At 39.8% G+C, this 20,083-nt stretch overlaps 1 protein-coding gene across 1 annotated transcript in view; it reads right to left on the reverse strand.

Moving 5' to 3' along the window:
* tp63 (tumor protein p63) overlaps nucleotides 1-17,500 on the reverse strand; it is a 34,211-nt gene extending 16,711 nt beyond the window's left edge. The window contains 3 exon segments of the mRNA XM_069150853.1: nucleotides 12,477-12,606; nucleotides 12,713-12,847; nucleotides 17,423-17,500. Coding sequence (XP_069006954.1) covers nucleotides 12,477-12,606; nucleotides 12,713-12,847; nucleotides 17,423-17,475 — 318 coding nt within the window. The 5' untranslated portion in view covers nucleotides 17,476-17,500.
* Between the last annotated feature and the right edge of the window lie 2,583 nt (nucleotides 17,501-20,083).

Here is a 20,083-nt window from a genome sequence, read left to right on the forward strand (position 1 = left end):
CACACACACACACACACACACACACACACACGGACACACACACACACACACACACACACACACACACACACACACACACACACAGAAAGAAAGAAAGAAAGAAAGAAAGAAAGAAAGAAAGAAAGAAAGAAAGAAAGTGTGTTCTGGTGGAGATCCTCCAGCCTTCAGCAGGGAGAGGCTTCCCTAAACACACGCTCCCTTACAAAGGGCTGATCACACACATGTATTAGACAGCTTTAGAGTCAATGGGCTGAAGAATGGCCCTGTGCATCTGATCTCAGAGGAGGAACAATGGTTTGAACTGGTGGGACTAAAAATAATAAAATCTTATTAGATGCTCAGAAATAGATTTCAGCCTACACGGATGTTAAAACTGAAACTATTCCCTGTTTTCAATAGGAACTAATAGGGTGATTTCCCTTCCTGGTTGGACTGTGTGTTCCCGTAAGTGATGAGAAAACCGTCATGATATCAGAGTGATTATCTTGAACTATGGTGCAACTCCACCGAGACGCTCCACTGGGAGATGACACAGCCTCCCCCCAGGACCAGATGTTGGCAGCTGCTACGATGGATGTGACAGGCACCAATTATCGATGCCAAATTATCATACTAAACATAGATAAAAGCGGGGACACAAAGCAGAACGCCTGACATGGACTTCTCAACATTAAATACAGGGGCCTGGATAATGCTTCTCAGGGTCTGAATGAATATAAGGATCAAAGATGAGGATTGCTGTAATTGACCAGATAGCGAGGCCCAGCAGTGTCTCACCTAAACTCACCACGTTTGAATGTTTAATTGGCTGGAAGCGGGATATCAGCTTTTAAAATGGCTTGTGTGAGGGAGTTTTGGGCCTTCTCGCTTCCTCTAATCAGATCTTATTCCACTATAATACAGCAAACCATTTAATAACCACTTCAGCAGCTCTTAAAAATTCCTTCTGTTTATAGCCGACGCTGTGTTTGGGCCTTTGGGATGTCATGCTGCTCAGCAGAAGAACAGTAAATCAGCAGCCTTGACATCCTCAACAGCCTCTAATAAAGTTTGTGAAAGGTTATGCTGTCTGTTTGAAGCCTGCGAGCTGCCGTTCTTTGTGTGATGCTGGGGTTCACTATTTCAGGCCAACAGGAAAAGAGCACTGCTCTAAGGTACGAGACCTTTACAGTGATTTCAGTGTAGGAATCTGAATGATCCACAACAAATATCAGGGACACTTTAGATACACATGATAGGGATCTAAATACACATGGCAGCACTAATTTATAAGTCACTGCTAAGACCAAAACAATGGCCTTTGATATTCTGATTACTGTATTTATTGCTAGGCTAACGACCAAATGAGTGCACGCAACATATTTGCAAGTTCACCAAATTAAAGTGTAGCTGACTACAGGTAAATACTGCAGTCTGCAGGTTGAGATACTCTGCACACATTTTTTTTTAAAGTCAGTTCTGTGGTTGTGATTTCTGTCTGATTATGTTAGTTTGAGTATAACTGTTCTGTTTGTGAGCACTGTGACAGCAGAACATGTCTCCCTGCAGACATAACTGAGCACCACACTGTTTAAAGCTGAGCATTTGTTTCAAACTGAAAAACTCAACACGCTTCATATAAACTTTCACAACTTCTCCTGTTGCTGCTGCTGGTACGTAGTGACAAAATATTGATTAACGCCAGAGCTGGAATGACCCAGAGATGACAGGAACCAGAGTAGACCTGGCCTGAGGGGGGGACAGCTCCCATTGCAGGCTCTCTGGTGACCTGCTCCTCGATCCTTGGGCAAGAGTATAAGAGCATCTACGGGGCTGCGATGAGTGACCACAGTGGAGGGAGGCATTAAATGCTGAAACGGGGGCTAGGGGTTGAGGTGGGGATATAGGGTGGGGGTCTATCTGCACCTTATACCTGCTGGGGTGGGCAGAGCAGGTGATTGTATCTACATCAACATACCATTAAAGCAATTACGACCACGGACTAAACAGCAACGCCTGGCCAGCCGCATTCTAATGGCCGCGGCGGCTCCCAGAAGACTGGGAGACGGGGGGGAACCTGATACCCCACACACTGGAGGGATCGAGCTGGACACCACTTAAAGAACCGCTGCTCAACAACTTAAAAGACAGCGACCTGACACACCTGCCATCTGCAACCTGCAATCTGAGAATCTATCGCCGCTCAATCACTCGGCATCAAGTTGTGGACGTGGAATTTGGTTGTGTGAAAAAAAATAAGTAAAGACGCAAACAACAGTAGTTCAGTGGAGCAACCACAGACAAAGGAAAAATAGAGAATAAAAAAGAGACGGACGGACGGACGGACGGATGTAGGTTAGATGTACTGACAACACTTCTCTGTGTTGTGATTTGACGCGATATAAATAAAATTGAATTGAATTGAACTCTCAAATACTGTAAGAAACTTTTTTCTGCCTGCTATTGTGTCTTTATGGTTAAATGGAACTCGTGCAAAACCATCAATCTGAATTTTGCCTTTGCCTGACAATTAAAAAGCTTATATCACCTTCTGTACACATTTCTTCCCATGTTTTATACTTTTTAAGTGTTTGCCATCGAGCTCTGCAAACACAGATCCATCAATCATAGGCTCCGACTTTCAGAGTAAATAATAGGGATGGAACCTCTGACTTTTTTAACTAAGAATTTTTAATGCAGATTGATGCCTGAAACATTTTTCTAACTCATTTCTGGTTTGTTTTGTCTTTGAAAAATCAGAGGAACATTTAATGGTGACATCTTTTGGAAAGAAAATCAGTTCACAAAAAGCAAATGAAAACTCCTGATCTCATGAATATCCTTCTATCAATAAGTTTCTCATCATTAAAATGACCTACATGATGGTATTTGTGTAGTTTTGTTCCAATTCTTTATATTTTCCTGACCATTTCGATGAAAAGCGCCTCAAAGAATACAGACACTTCTCTGCATAAAACTCTTAACCCTTCGACTCCTTTAGGAAACCAGATTATTTTTACATAGAAAACACTCGTTGAACAACAACCAGACTCAAAAGTAAATCACATCTGCAGACTGAATCCAGCCAGACAGAGGCCGTTTCACAAGAGGGACGTATTCAAAGAGATTCTCCAGGTGTTTACATTCCCCTGCTCTCTGGACTGTCACACGCACACAGATGTACACAGACACACACACACACACACACACACACACACACACACACACACACACACACACACACACACACACACACACACACACACACACACTATCACAGTCAAAACACAAAAACAAAGGAAGAATTTCCACCATTAGATTAAATCTTTGGTAAGTATTTAGTTGTTTAAAAAAAAAAAAAAAAAAAAAGCCATTCATCTGTCTTTCATATTGTTTTCTTTGATTAATCAGCAATTCAAATTTTTGGTAAACCAGCAGGTATCCAGAAACATGATACACATAAATCCTAAATGATTGTGTATAATTTAGATCCTGAGTTTCTAATGACAAGGCCTTTTAACTCGGACGTGTCCTTTATGCGATGGAGCTCTGGGTAATGGACTGAAGGAATGGGAGCGAAGGCTGGCGGCCTGTTACCAGCTCCTCCGTTGGTCTTACCTCGCTGTAGGATGTCGCGGTCCCCGTCTCCAGGTACAACATGTTGGCGCTGAGATTGAGCAGAGCTGCTGCTGTTTGCTCCACTGGCTCCAGGATTCCACAAATCTCTTTTCCTCACTCTGAAGGAGTGATGTGGACAACAAATACAAAGTGGACGAGCAGAAGCTTCTATAGGAATGTATGGGAAGGTCATATATACCTGGGAGAGAGGGGAGGGATCTAAGGAGCTACCTGTCCACACCCATCTCCAGAAGGAGCCTTCGTCTGAAGCTCTGCAGAGCTCCTCAGAGGTAAAAGTTGGGCGACAGTTTGTTCTATCTATCGACTTTATAGCTGCGCTCTGAATCGCCCGCAACAAAATTACGATTATTTCCTGTGTGCGCATGTATTTTTTTTCTTCATATTTTACTTAACGACCATAAAAGTGGAGAATATGACAATCCAGGTTAAGCAACAGGAAATACAAAAAAGAAACCTAAATAATAGTAAATTAGTTTTCTGCTGTCTGATCAGTTATGACCAAAATATTTTAATTTAGAATTAAATTTTAGCCATTAAAAAAAATAATTCATGATACATGAATTATTTTTTCATGTATCATGAATTGAGGGAATCCTCTGCAGTGGATAATTACAAATTATTTTCCAAACATAAAAAATACTCTCAATGTGAAGACTTAAGCAAAATAATAGCAAAATATGATCAGTAACTACAGAGAAGAGGCCATGAGGCCAGCAGGTTGCAGAGTGAGAGCTGCAGTCTGGGGTTGGGACAGGAGGACACATAAAGGAGCTAATTAGCATAATAATTGCTTCCCTCTGCGCCCCCTGAGCTATCCGACCGGAGCGGCCCCCAGAAACACAATGTGACTCCTGTTGATTGCTTGTATCTATCAGAGATGACTGATGTAGATCTGTTGTGGAAACATGCATTGTTTCTCAGATACTGCGATGGTGGAGACAGTGAAACTGTAACCACTTCTATAACAGTGCTCTTGTGAGTAAGAATTAATTCGGCCTTTCTATGAACGATTTCCATATCTGTATATATATATATATATATACACACACATATATATGTATATATATGTATATGTATGTATATATATATATATATATATATATATATATATATATATATATATATATATATATATATATATACACTATATGTATATATTGTGTCTGCAAACAGAAACAGCTATATTTTGGCAGGAGGCAGGGAAGATTTAAGTAACTGTTGAGGGTGAGTTGAAAACTAAAAATGTAAAAACTATTCTTTTTAACCAAAACTTAGGTCTCATGGATTTTAAAGGCCGTACATTTTTATTTTAGAAATTCATATTAAATGTGACAGCAGCCCTGAATTTTGACCGTCTTTGAGAAAGTGAAGTCATCGTGCAGATGTAAACATGAGTGGATGCTGCCAGCTGCACTGCTACATGACAAAGGAGGAGACTGGTCAGAAGGGCACTAATCACTTCTATTAGAGCCGGGGGCCTATAACTCCTGCCCTGTGGTCAGAGTGATTTGAAAGCTGTCTGAAAACTTAAGCACAACTATAACGTGAAGTGAGTGTCTCCAATCAGCAGCCACACCCTGCTCAGGCCCCGGGGCCTCCAGGCCTCCAGGCCTGCAGGTCAGCCTGTCACAAAAGGCACATCAACACTTTAAAGAGCTCAATCCAGGGGCCTCCCAGGGTACCTGACTTCAGCGACGGCCCGGCCAAACCTTTTGAGGGTGATAATTAGTTTAGCTAAACAAACTTCTAATTATGTTAAAACAACAGTGGCATCTGAAAACAAGTTAGAGTACTCTGTGTTAGGTTATTGCTGAAGCAAAATATAGAACAGCAGCTACATGCAATAAACTGCAGTGTTTCTATGAATCAAAATGCATCTTTAAGTTCTCAATGACAGTTTTTCTACATAATATAACATAAGACAACAATTAACCAATAAGTAAACCAATCACAGCAAGTCTGTGGCAGCAAAAATCAAACCATCTTCTGACTCGTCTGTTAGCTTTAAGCTATGGATCATAAGGCAATGACAAAATGTCCACTGATAACATATTAGTCAACCTAACCTATACACACAATGAGAGAAGTCACATCTTTACTAACTGCGTCAGCTCACAGTGGTGAGAAACTACGTTGTACCAGGCAGCAGCTAAAGATCCACAGATCCAGGGGCTCAGACAAAAGAAGCTTTCCTAAAGTTTTTCCTTTTAAAGAGCCTCTTCCTAAAGTCAGCTAGATTAGTTTAGTATCAGGTGTCAGGCTGCGGTGGCTGCGAAGGCACAGACACCTGACCTAAAGAACACAGCGAGATCCTTTCCACACTGACAGACGCAAGCAGTCAATGGAGCGGCAGAGAGCATCACTTGGGTGGCAATTTTCTAAAATCCCCACAATCAACTGCCAACAAATCCAAAAACACTTAAAACCTTAAAAAATAAACATGAACTGCTTTTGGTGAAGCTAATTTACCTACTTAAAACATTAATTTCAGAATAACTTTCAAAGGGAGAAAAGACTAATTACAATCTGCAATGGTGAAGAAGAAGAATTGGAAGATGTTCTAGTCCTTGATATCGGTTTAGGTTAAAGGCTGATCAGTGACTAACGGCTGCAGAGACACAAATCTAAGTCAGTAATGTTTAAAACTGCTGATTATCACAGTAAACTACAATTTTACCTAGATATAATTATTCAAGCAAAGGACAAAGTGCTGAACAACAGCCCAGTGGACTTCTATCTTAACTTTAACTGTGCATGTAAAGTTCAGTGGATGTTTTCACTCAAACGTAGCATTACTTTGTGTATGAACACGCCTTTATGAATAAAAGCGCTCCGCATACAGGATAATTATTTGCACATGTAGCGTTGGAGAATATATAAATTCTGCTCCACAGCATTTTGGAAATAAGCTGTGACACAACGTCAATGTAGATATACATCTACTGAGAAGCTGGATAAAATATTAGCATCCCCAAGAGGGTAATATTAACTTGATCACAATGTTCAAAAATCAGTATTCCATTTTCTTGGAAGTGTTCTTGTCTAATCAATCTGACGATCATAAGATAAATGAATGTTTCCAAGAACCTCAACTGCATTTCAACACAAGAACCTGCTGACAGTTTTAGTATCTGGTTTGCAGGTTCTGCCTTTTTACTGTCGGGCTTTACAAAAGAAAACAAACAGGTAAAGATTAGAGGACTGAACACGTCTGACTGGTAAAAAGTCTCAAGGCCGATGCAACTTGTGTCTAATATATATTCAGGTTTGTCAAAAATTTAAATGACAGCTATGAATGTTTTCCGGACCAGTTTAAATAAATAATGTCATAAAGAGATGAGAAAAAGAGACATTAACCATAGGTCTGCTTTTTGTCTTGCTATAGTCACATACTTCAGTAGACTGAAAATGCAGATCACCACTTTGAAAACAGTCTGCTGTACATTGTTTTTAATCTCTCTGCATGTCTGCTTTCCAGTATCCACTCAAATATCCGTCACACAACAGTACGTTTCAAAAGAACACAATGACCGTGTTATCATGTTGCACGCAAGACTAAAAATTCAAACGGAGCCACTGTGTTTTAATATTTCTAAACATCACAGTCCTTCAAGTGCAGGGAGAATGCAAACAGTGAAACACAGCGGGAACTTAGGCTCTTAATTTAAGTTTAATTCCTTCAATTACAGACTAGGACTATTTTGTTGGTATCCTTCCATGAAAAAACAATAAAATATTTCGATAAAATATCTTGAAACTGACCAAAGAAGTCCATCACTCTTTATTCCACATTTACTATAAATTAGACTTTTGATTTTTGATTCCACAGAATGTTAATGGGTATTAATAAAACAAATCTAAATCGCACTGACAACAATGTTGGGACTCTTAACCTACTATTTTATGTTATTAGGCTTAAGTTATATCTGCAAACAAGTGATTTCTGTTGCTCTCAGGTTGAATTCTCATATGAATTCCAGACAGTGTTGGAAGTTGCCCTTTCACACGTGTAGCACACCACAGAGGTTGGTCCGTGTCAGAAGTGTTCTCACCTACTGGAACGACTATGTTTGGTGCAAGCGAGCGGTGGCAGCTGGATAGAGCTGCAGGACGGCATGATAGAAACATCATAAACAATGACCTGCTCTGTTCACACATACATGGACCCAACTGGACATAAAACTGACTTTGGAGCTGACTGGGTAAAGTCCCATTTAATGTTCGGTCCAAATGACATTTGCGTTCTTGTATGCAGCTCCTCTGGGTGATGTCTAAAAGCTCAGGCTTGCAGTTCATGTGTGAAGGCATTAAAGAGACTTCTGCAGCTGTCAGCAGGTAGTTTGTCCCATTCTTCCAGAGCAAAGCGCTCCAGCTGGCTCAGGTTTAAAGGGTGCCTTCTCCAGACTGCACGTTTCATCTCTTCCCGTAGATGTTTGATAGATCAGGGTTTATAGAAGGCCACAGAATAGTCCAATGTTTTGTGCTTCCCCACTCTGAGTTGTTTTTTCTGTGTTTTAAGCCATTATCCTGTTGGAGGACCCACGACGTGTGACTGAGACATTTCTGAAAATGGGCAGTACGTTTTAATCCAGAATGCCTTCGTAGTCTGAAGGTTTCTTTCCTCAGAACAGAACCGTCCTCCATGTTTCACAGCAGGTATGTTGTCAATATGGTTTTTCGATGATTCCAGTCTGACTTGTTTATGTTTCTCTTTCCCCAGCGGAGTCCTCCCGGGTCGTCTTCCATGGAGCTCGCTCCGACAGATGATGTGATCAGACACTGATGTACTTGTATGTCTTTGGACGTTTTCCTCGGCTCTTTGTCTACCATTCACACCATCCTTCAGTTCCATCAGGGGTCCATTTTTCTCGAGCAGCCACATCCGGGGAGGTTGACGTCAGTCCCATCACTGTTTCTTTTGTATGCTTTTAATAGCCACACAGCTAAATAATATGGCACTGCAGAAATTTGACACAATAAATGTAATATAACAATGCTTTATGAAACCACTTGTTGACATGTAGAAAAGTGATCCACCACTGGTATGTTTTACACAACCACAGCACACTGATTAAGCTAATAACAAATTGTTATGAACAAGCTAAAACAAAAGCTGTCTGTACTGCATGCAGTCTCTCTGTTTATCTTAAATTATCGGATATCTTCACACTTGGCAAATTCATCTATACTTAGCTGCAGGCCGATTTATATGTTCTTCATTCATTCATTCATTCATTCATTACTTCAGAAGTTTATTATTTACCTATATTTTAAAAAACATGAACATATTTGTTTCACTTTTATATGAGCTAATGTGTATTGTAAAAATAAACCTAACCTTTGCTGTTTTTGTATTATGTGAAAGAACATAGTTTTTAGTCAAATAAGATAAAACTGTCATGAGGGAGAACCACCAAGACTCTGACTGTGTTGAAGCCCTTTGGGTGTCAAAAGCTAGTTGTCATGTAGTTTTTAGTCCATTACATGACAACAAATACTGAAAATTCAAGGGAAACACCGCCCATAGACATTAAACTTGTTAGTAATATTTGCAACCGCAGTCAAAGGAACATGAAGCTGCTTGATGATGGTCTTAGAGGCTTACCATACCAAAGATATGCAGATATACTTGAGATAATTGTTTTTAATGTCATCACTTTTTGAGGCGGACTGATGCATTGTGAGCTGTTAAAAGTACCAATAAATCTGTCCAGGATAAATCATTGAGTGTTGTTGTCTTGCCCGGTCCTCCTGCTTACTTAAAACTAAATATTAGAGAATTCTGTAAAGTAAACAGCTGTTTTGAAAAGAAATGCACTGTTTTAGACCCAAAGTTAGATTTTTTTTTTCAAGTGCAGCCACTTCAATCTCCCTTTCGCTCACAATCCTGCTGAAAGTTCTGGATTCAAATCTGCTTAAAAATAATTCTGATTACTGGTATTTCACAAAAGACATATAAAGCATGATCACTGAAGGATTTATTCATGAGGGCATGATCTACAAGTTGGTCTGTCAAAGTGGTAAGTATATTTAAGTCTTGTTTTAGAAAATGTGAGGAGAAATCCAAGTGAAAGGGCCAACAGGGGCGTCCACAGTCCAGCCTTCTACTGACTCAACAGTTATTCAAGTAGACTGGTGAGCACTCGTTCCTTGGTGTTACACCTTAAAAACACTTCTTTATGTGCTGGAGGCAAACTGGTGGAGCATTAAAAAATGAAAAAAGGGCCTATTATTGTTTGGTATTTAATGCACAGGTTTATTAGGATTAAGTAAAATAACAGGGCTTGATGAATAATCCAAGTCAACCTTAATGTTGTGCTTCTTGTTGCTTAAAAGGAAAAACTGGAGTTGTAGGTTGGGAAGTAAAGGTACTTAAAGTCTCTTTACACAAAGACAAATAAAGGGCAAGATGGACTTGATGCTTATAATGATTCATAAAAGCTGCTTTGAAAATGACAAATAAGAAACATCCGGTGTTGACGTGATAATGAAAATGACTGGACGGCATTTGACACATTAATTTTGTCAAATTAACTTGACACAGATTCTGCACAAGAGGGCAATCACACATTGGACACACGCGCTGTGATGAAAAATGTACAAATCCAAACATAAACATGTAATTAGATCTCGGAGAAGCTGTGTCGATTGAGCTACTCCACTGTAAAGTTGTTTCGACTCTAACCTGAGACTGAAAAGGACCCCGGTCCATGTGCTGAACACCGAGTCCTCCACGCACGACTGATCAGAGCTGATCAGGTGTAAAATCAGCTGTTTGGGGTAGGATACAGCCTTTCTCCTGCCACTTTCCTCCTACATTCCTTCATGTTATTCTACCCTCTGCTTGCTCCTCTCTCTCTCTCCCCCCTTGTTGCCATCCCCCACTTTACATAGAGAAGACATGTACTGATAGATGAGAGCAGGGACCTCTGCTAGAGAGGCAGGTGCTGCGTTAAATTGTTGCCCTGCAGCAACAGAAAAAAAATCTAGAAGAAAAAGGAATTTCAGATTAAACATAAACCCAACACAATACAAATAAGTCCCCCAGGGCACTAAACACTGAGCTACATTCTAATGACTCATGAGAGAGGCACACCTCCACATGGGTGGAGTGGGGTGGGAGTGGGGAAGGCGGGGAGGGTGGGGGTGCAGGTGGGTTTGCCCATCACAGCTTTTCAGCACGACAGAAGCTTGACTGGATAATAACGACTGGGGCTGGGTGATTGGCAAGTCGCCACGGCAGTGAGTTCTTAGCCCCACATGGATGCTGCCGGAGTTACTGGCGTGCCGATCACCGCACCACACCTCTCCTAAGCAGAGGAAAGTGGGTGGCGGGGGGTGGGGCCATTAATCACCAGTTCAAGAGAGCACAGGCCCCCTTGGGGGATGCACAGGGTAACATTACTCAGCTCCTTGAACAAAATTTTTATTTGCTATTTTTTTCCACTTTGGCTGGACAACGACATTCCTACGCTGGGAGGGGAACATGCACATCATCTGTGAGCAGCAGAGCTGACAGGGATGCGTCCCTCACCGCAGGTCAAACAGAAGGGAGCTGATGCAGCATACTGATTTATAAACTTCTGATTCCACAGCATATTTTTTGCAGCATTTCCACTGACTGTGAGCTGAGCAATATGTAGTAAAATAAACATCAAAGATGTTGGTTTTTTTTTGCTACAAGCAGAAACTGCATGAGCTTCTTATTGCTTCTTGTTGCTAGTTCCCCCTCTTGAAGGTATTCCTTGGAGGCAGGCTGGTCAGTGCATTTGCATGGTTGGGAACCCTTTTTTAATAGATTTATTTTTTTCTCTACATAAACTTCAGACAAGACATGATTCAGTAATAGTTTTCATTATAAAAACTATATTCCTTTAGTACCTAAGGCTAAGAGTGCAAGACCAACAAAGACCAATAGCAAGGCTGTTACCCTTTACAAACACTGAAAAGAGAAATGCTAGGAACAGCTGTGCAATAATAAATGGCACTTGCATGTCTTGCATGCACCATGTCTTTCCCGATAGGCTTTATAATGCCAATGCTTCTCTCGTGTCCTTTGCAGTGAAACAAAAAATTGAAATCTGTGTTCAAAGTTTTCAAAAGAGGCAAGCTCACAATCTGTCTCAACTCCCGTTTAAAACTAAAATCAGCAGACTTCGAGAGCCACCTTCCTCAGAGGGGCCACCCAGGTCAGGCACAGTTTAGGCTAAATAAGATAACATCAACACCTTACAGACAACATCTCAGACCAAAACAGATAAACTGGCCTATTTCACTGGCAGGCTGAACTGCTCTGCACCACATTTTCACAACTGACTCGGGGAACTTCCGTTGTTAAAATTAAAACTGTAAGTAAATTCTGTACTTTACAACGTATGGGATTTACCACTGGAAGCCCCATCAACTCAGAGTGAAAGTGATCTCAGAGGTCACGTACATTAATAAGTGCCAAAAATAACAAACTTGAAGAATTTCAAGCTACAAAGTGTTGCACAAAGCCCATTGTATTTTTGGTGAGTCACTGAGGAGCCCTCTGAATGGCTTCACAGCATCATTTATGTGTTTTCTGTGGAATTTTCTGATTAAGAAACTATAACCCTAAATTGAACAAATCTATAATCTGAATTGTTTCTGTGACAGGTACTGACTCAGCATTAATAAAGCTGAAAATCTGTATTGGCAGAGCCGGAAACTGTCTGTTTACTGGTTGTTTAGCACATTATATGTTGAAGTGAATGGGACTATAAAATCCTGAGCAGGTCATGCCATTTCTAATTTTACTTCTACATATATTCTAATGCATGTGAAAAACAACATTAAATAAAACTTGTGCTTCCCTCAAAAAACTACATACTTACAGGAGGGATCTCGTCTGGCTCATGCATGGTTATGCAGTCCATGCTGATCTGGATGGTGTTTCCTGCAGGCCCATCTGTTGGATCATCTGTGAAGTTCAATTCAATGGGCTGGACTGAGTGAATGGCAGATCTGAAACACAAGAAAAATGAGCACTCTAAAAAAAATGTTTTATTAGTCACTAAAAGTCACTGAAGTCTGTGTATGTTTTCAATTTATTTCGGGGGCTTTCACTTACTGGTCGAGCATATCAAGCAGTTGGTTAAAGACATCTTGGCTGAAGACGTCAGTTGTCTGTGCCGACTGATTCTGGGACATGGTGGTGAGGAATGAGCCCTCCCTCCAGGACAAACGAGACGAAGGGTCCCTCAAACTGCAAAGAAACATAATCAACAATGATATATATATATATATATATATATATATACATTTTTTTTTTTTTTTTTTTACACATATTACAGACACACAATACTTACTTCACTGCTGGCATTTTTGAAAAAGGCTCAATTATTTTAATGGGTAGTTTTTTAAAGTTGCAAAGTCAGCTAACATCCATCATAAATGTGCAGGGCTGAAATTGGCCACCCAGCCAGTGGAGGAAGGGAGGAGGAGTCGTCCTCCTGGCAGCCATTCATGAAGAGCACTTCCATTGTGAAGAAGTCAGCCTGCGTAATACTGAATATTTGTACTACACATAATGGTGATTATGCACCATTCAGACAGAGGCACTTTGACCTGCTCCCTTGAAACATTACACCTGCTTCAGAGCTCAGCCTACCATTGTTCCAGCTGAAGTGGCGCACGCTGCAGTCTGAGACGGGCGGAATTCCCCCCACAGTCTATATGATAGCACTGCGACAACTTCTGGTATGTGTACAGCTGGACGAGCTTGGGAGGGGGTTGATGGGGCGGCCATAATCTGAAGCTGGCACTATTTTAGGTTTTGGAATTCCCCAACACTGGCACAATGAATGATATTAATACCTGACTTACAAACACAGGCATATCTAATGAAGCAAATAATTCAATTTATGAAGGAGTCACACATGACAGAGTGCATAGAGTAGAGTAAAGATGAAATAAATACACAATGCTCAGGATATATTGTGGGTGGGGTAATTCAAATTGAGCCAAATCTAATTTAGTGAGTTTTGATACTTTTGCAATATTAGGAACAGCTTGAAGTTTGGACTGAATAAAAGGAGCAATGATTTACAACTAATGGAAATTAATTTACACTCCAGTTTGTGTGGTGAACCCTTTTTTTGTTGGTTTTCATTCTCTGTAATTTAGCAGTTAAATAAATCACGCACATTGGTGAAAGCAGCTCTTTGAAAATATTACAAGAAATAAACCATGTTTTAGTTAATTTTGTGAAAGTTTAGTTTAGTTAAATTGAATATTATTCTATTTTTATTTGTATACAATAATGTGCATTTTAAAATGTTTTTAATATTTAATATTTTTTACTACCTCTATTTTTTATTCTGTCATTTTTACCGCTTTGCCCTGTACCTGTACATGCTGCTGTAGCAAAAAATGTCCCTTTGAGGGATTAATAAACTATCTATCTATCTATCTAATACATTTATAAACTGAAACTTTTGAGTTATCCTATTCGAATGTGAGACAGTGAAAAACTATTTACCAGTGGATCCACTCCAAATTATTTTAATACAAAATTAAGCCATGACAGCTGTTAGCAAACGTTGGTTAATGATAAGAGGATATTTTCTTACCTCCTGTTGGCTTGGTAAGAAAATAACATGTGGCTTTCATAAATTAGCAGACTCGGCAGAAGCAACAGCCACTTTAAGACATTTTGTTACAATAAAAGAAACAAACATTATATTTCCAGAGGGAATTCATTACTAAGCTAATTTAAAGTTGGGGACTAAAGCATTAAGACAGACAGCATTGTCTTACTTACAACACGGTTAGCGAGGGTTAACCTCATTTCATCATGATACCACCTTGTCAGACTATCGGTGAAAACAGCTGCGGTCAATGAGCCTCGCTATTAATTGGGACACATTTGTTGGAGTTGGTTTTCCCTTCAAATATTCTCGGAAGCTGAAGTTTAATTGACAAATGTTACCTTTTCTGTTGGATGTCATGAATCCGTCTGACGGTGCTAAGTTGCCTTCCAGGCCCTCGGTAATTGTCATGGAAACCAGAGTCTCCCGCGAGCACAGGGCACGTAGAAGATGATGTCTTTTTTTTAAGTTTATAAAATATATATAAAAAAAAGATTTTGGATGTGTCTCTTAAAAGATGCCAAATATTAGGGAATTATTTTTCAGAATTGCCTTGGCAGCTTGCTTTGAAACCAAATAGAGGCCTGGCTATACATTAAACACTTTATACAGTTTTTAAATTATTATTTTACAATAATAGAAAAATGTGAATATCATTTAAAAAAGTTTTTTAAGTGAATTAAAAAAAATATATGTATGAGTATAAACCTGCTGCAATATATCAGGTAAGTGTCCATCATGAGTTTAAAGCGGATATTGTGATAGGGAAAATAACAAATCACAATGCAAAAGTTTAAAAACAAACCAACAGGTAGATTGCTGGTATAGAGCAGGTGTGGTTTCACCTTTGTTCAAAGAGGAGGGAGGATTTAGGTGTGGTCACTGACACAGGGTGTGACCTCTGCCTCAGTTCAACAACATTTGATTCTGGCTTTAATTTTCCTTTAAAATGAGCTACTTGGTAGAACTAGTCAAACTGACACCTCATTAAGTTGTCTAAAAGATTTTAGCTTTGCGTTACAGTATTGTCTGTTAACCAGATAATATCTACAATGTAATCTCCAAAATTGTGCGACAGTTCAGCATATACAGCTTTCTAAGCGTATGAAGTGATGTCCAAACAATGCTGATTAATCCAGTTTTAGCAATGTCTCCACGTTCACCTGCTTGCAGAGCACATTTATCAGACTAGTTGGGTATTTAAATCACTGAGACTTCAGTAGAAACAGTGAACAGCAAAATGGATCATCATGGAAATAGTGGAAAACTCAGATTTTAAAGACAAAAGCACGATCTCATAATTGCTCACATGCACACCATATAGTCATTCAGGCACAGTTTCAGATATCAATCTAAAGAAATCTACTCAATCAGTCTCTTTATCCTCATTTTGAGCTGTTTTATTTTACAGAGACACCATGCTGGGAGATAGCTTGTCTCTTTTCTGGCTGTTGTTTGACTGCTTCTGGGTGTCTGGTTACTCAGAGTTTTTCAGTTAGCCCAAGGCAAAGGCTGTTCAGCATCCACTTAAACACAGTGCAGCGCCTCCAGACGAGACTGGGGCAGAGGTCAGCACTAAACAGGGACGGCCATTGTCTCTTGGCAGGTTGGGCACACCAACCGATGAAAATGCAATCAAAACAAACAGCCCAGCCGATCGGGGCCCTTCTCCAGTGTCTTTATTAATCACTCGTTCAAAGGCCTAAGATCTTCTCCCCCTCATCTGTCAGCCCTGGCTGGAAGAGGGACATGACTGCAAAACAATAGAAAGCCCCAAAGTTTCTCTTCTTCTCATCCCCTTACTTTTATAGGAGTGAAACAGTCTCGAGTCAAATCTTGTGGGGCAAAAGGACCGGCACAAATTCCTTCAAGGTTTAGAATGCAAAGAAAACCAAGCAGGAAGAGAAAATTAGGGCAGAAAAGATACTTTGATACCTGAGAGCTGAATAGAATCTAAAAAGCAACACCACAATAAAATGAATGTTAACAAACCTTCCTCACTCAGATACAGATTACAGCATCATTGGTAACAGGGTGAAACACCACATAATACATTTTAAACTTGCAGCACAACCAGAGCGGTCAAACTTCTGTAATCGAGGCAAAAAACTGTGATGTGCTGATCGAAGTCGACTACAAGGACCTTTGTGATTGTGAGTTAAAACAACCCGAAAACTAACAGACCACATTACATTTAATGTGTTTACAATTTAATGTGATAGATAGATAGATAGATAGATAGATAGATAGATAGATAGATAGATAGATAGATAGATAGATAGATAGATAGATAGATAGATAGATAGATAGATAGATAGATAGATAGATAGATAGATAGATAGATAGACTTGCATGATTTTATGTTATTGGACATATAATTGGGTTTTCTGTTTTATATTGCCTTTTGTTTGATATGATATTATGTTTTATAGTTTTTCCTTTATTTAATTTGTCACTAATTTATTTCTTTTTTGGTGAGATGTCTTTTTAAGCCCATTTGTTTTGCTTTGTTTCTTCACTTAATTCTTTAATGTATTTTGTTTTGTTACCTGTGCTTCAAGCTAAATTACACTACACTAAATTTATCATCTCAATGCCGAAGAAGCACCATAACAGTCTCACATAATAATATTATCATGGCTTTGCTAGGCCTATACGGGACATTTACGTGCCAAGATACACTAGATACAGTGTTGAAATGCACCTGAAATAAAACATGTGTTCCTCTTGACTAAAAAACTCCTCTACAGTAAGAATCAGAAGAAGACATTCGGATGTCATGTAATCTCTCAGCCATTAGCCCTGATTGCCCTTTACACATGCATTGTTGCAGTAAGTATGCCACACTTATAAATATTTCAGGACCCAGCAGCAGCTGAGGATCCAGGCAGACACAACTGTTCTCAGGTCATTTTGGACCTCCAGACAGAAATCAGGCCGAGCAGCAGTGCAGGTCAAACGAGAGTAGGGAGATTCCCAGACTGTAACTTCAATCATCTTTATTAGACTTAGTGGAAGGATGATTATAAATACTAAAGAATGTAGCTGAATGTATATTTGTATTTATGTTAGATCCCTGCATTATGTTCTGTTTAACATGAGTATGCATTAATAAATCAGCCTGTGAGCTCAGATACATTCTAATATAAAGAAAAACTATTACTGCAAGTCATCAACATGTTTGTACTTACCGGTGAAAGGGAAACTCTGGGTAATACTGCACAGCTGTGTAAGGTGAATTCATGTTGTCATGCCAAAATTCACTTTGCTGAAATCTTCCAGATGATCAGCTTGTCATTAAGATATCAATAACTGTGTTTGAGCTACAAGAATAAATATGATTAACAAAGAAAAAAAGAAAAAAGAAATAAATATGTATATATATACAAATATATATACATATATAAATATATATATATATATAAATAAATAAACAAAGTGGCCTGGATTAAAGTGCCGGAGGATACAGTGCAGAGTGGAGAAAGTTTGAGAGATGTTTTGAATTTAGGTATTTTTTCTTAGGCTACCCTGCTAATAGGAGGAGCTTGTGCCAGCTCTCCGACCAATCCCCTGCTACAGTTGGACAAGATATCGCTCACTCTCAGTTGCTAGGATATAGATATCAAGCAACTACATTTGACCCTGCACCCCCTACTCAGCCCCACCCACGCACCCACTAACCCATCCAACACACACACACACACACACACACACACACACACACACACACACACACACACACACACACACACACACACACACACACACAGATAGCCACTAGCCTGAAAAGCCCCCCCGCCTCGTCCCCTGCTCCTCCATGTTATTTTCTGGCCTTGTTCTGATATTTCCACCCAGATTCTTGAGCATTTCTTTTTTGCGGGTTGAGGCCACATCTGTTGAGTCACGCTTCTCTCTGAGGTTCAACAGGGTTCGAGCATGCTGCATGGTGCCATAAATATACTGCGAATGGCGGCAATTGTTGATTGTGTGCCAATTCAGCAAAACACCTCAACAAACAAGAAATCACTCAATTTTCATATTTTAAGGAAGTGAAACATACTCTTAGACTTCCTGTGTGTAATGAAATATCTGTGGAGGGATTGTAAAAAAAAAAGAAAAAAAACGGCCATTAACAGAAAATGACAATCCTCTTTAAGCTTGAGCAGACACCAACAGACAGCAGACAGGAATACTTTATCTTTACAGTAGCCTACGCAACCTCTCATTCAGGCACGCACTAATATTGTGCCACATCCTGGCGCATACTTCCACCCCTCCCACCCGGGCAGTATGGCAATGTAAACCTAGAGGTCCTGTGTGGTTTTCAGAAATGAGCAGCAGATGAAGCAGCATGCTAAAATAAAAGGTGGGGTCACAGCAGGGGTAATGATAATAAATAGATGTGGTGTATCCAGGGAACACAAACCTCTAAGCTGCTCTCTTGTACTTTTAATAAAGACATACAGCCGCTCTCTCCCCACTGACTGCCGGCTGTGCACCTGTGAGAGGCAGCGCTGATGCATCGTGCTCACGAACTGTCCGACAAGGTGATGAGACACTGTTGTCACACAGCTGGTATTTTCAAGATATGTATTTTACAAAAATAAAAGTGGTCATGTTTAAATTGTCACACTCAGCACAAAGGTCAGAAGGACTGCAGCCCCGACATCAATTGTCAAGGAAATCTGGGAAACTTAATTATCAAATAAACCTGTACATCTGTTGTTTAGTTGATATATGATGGCTTGGTCGCATTACATTTCCACCCTACGAATATTTATTCACAAGTCTCATATCCATTCAATGTATTTAAGCCCAAATGACAATCTGTATTTGGTTCTGGCAGATGGGACGGTCAGAGCTCACCTTTGTTCAATTCTGTTTTCTTTTTTAACGCAGGATTGGTGAAGGTGACAACATTTTTAAGGTAGACTGGTTGAACAGGTACACCTGTACAAATATTTGTAGCCCTCCGAAGTTACGTAGATCACTGCAACATTATGCATTGAGTATAAAAGTCTTTGTATGCATTACTGTGGCAGCCTGGACCAGGATAGCATCAACAAGACTGGAAGCTGTACTAAGGCACATCGCGGCTTAGAGCTGAATGCTAGTTTGCTCAAAATGATATGTTTTTTTTAGTATTTTTAGCAGGTGTGATGATGTTTACAATGTTCACCATTTTAGTTTGGCATGTTAGCATGCTAAAATTAGCTGTGACTGATTTACAGGTTTTAGGTCATCAACAAAGTATTGAACAAATTGAAATATTGACTTAAGGCTGACGTTAGATGGAAAAACAGTATCACCAAAGTGACACCAAAGACTCAACTATGTTAAGTAATTTCAAGGTGCTTAACATAGTAACATCTTTACAGAAGAACCTCAAAACAATATACAGAGGAACCCAAAAGTTCCACAATTCTCACATGAATGATAGCTGGAAGGAAAACCTCCCTTTTAACAGGATGAAACCTCAGACAGAACCAGGCTCAGAGGTGGGCAGCCAGTTGGGATGAGGGGAGAGCAGAGAGTGAAAAGAAGAGCATAGAAAAAAAACAGGAAACAATAAACAGTTGGTGGGGCCAGTGACTGCAGGCCAGAAACATGCAGCTTCATGAATGCATGCAAAAAAAAAAGCACAAAACTACACAAGTGAGAAGTACTGCTAAGAAAGACAACAAACAACAAACACACAGAGAGAAGGCATAAAGATAATGAGATGCCATGGTGGCATGTAAATGCACGGAGAGTGGAAGAGAGATGGATCACCAGAATCAATACGATCTTCTGGGCACCATCAATGTCGAGAGAAAATTGTCTGCAATCCATCCCGAAGTTGTTGAGATATT

This window comes from Embiotoca jacksoni, unplaced genomic scaffold (genome assembly GCF_022577435.1).
Source record: "Embiotoca jacksoni isolate LCO1_2020_lvr unplaced genomic scaffold, fEmbJac1.0.p SCAF_16, whole genome shotgun sequence".
Lineage (NCBI taxonomy): Eukaryota > Metazoa > Chordata > Actinopteri > Embiotocidae > Embiotoca > Embiotoca jacksoni.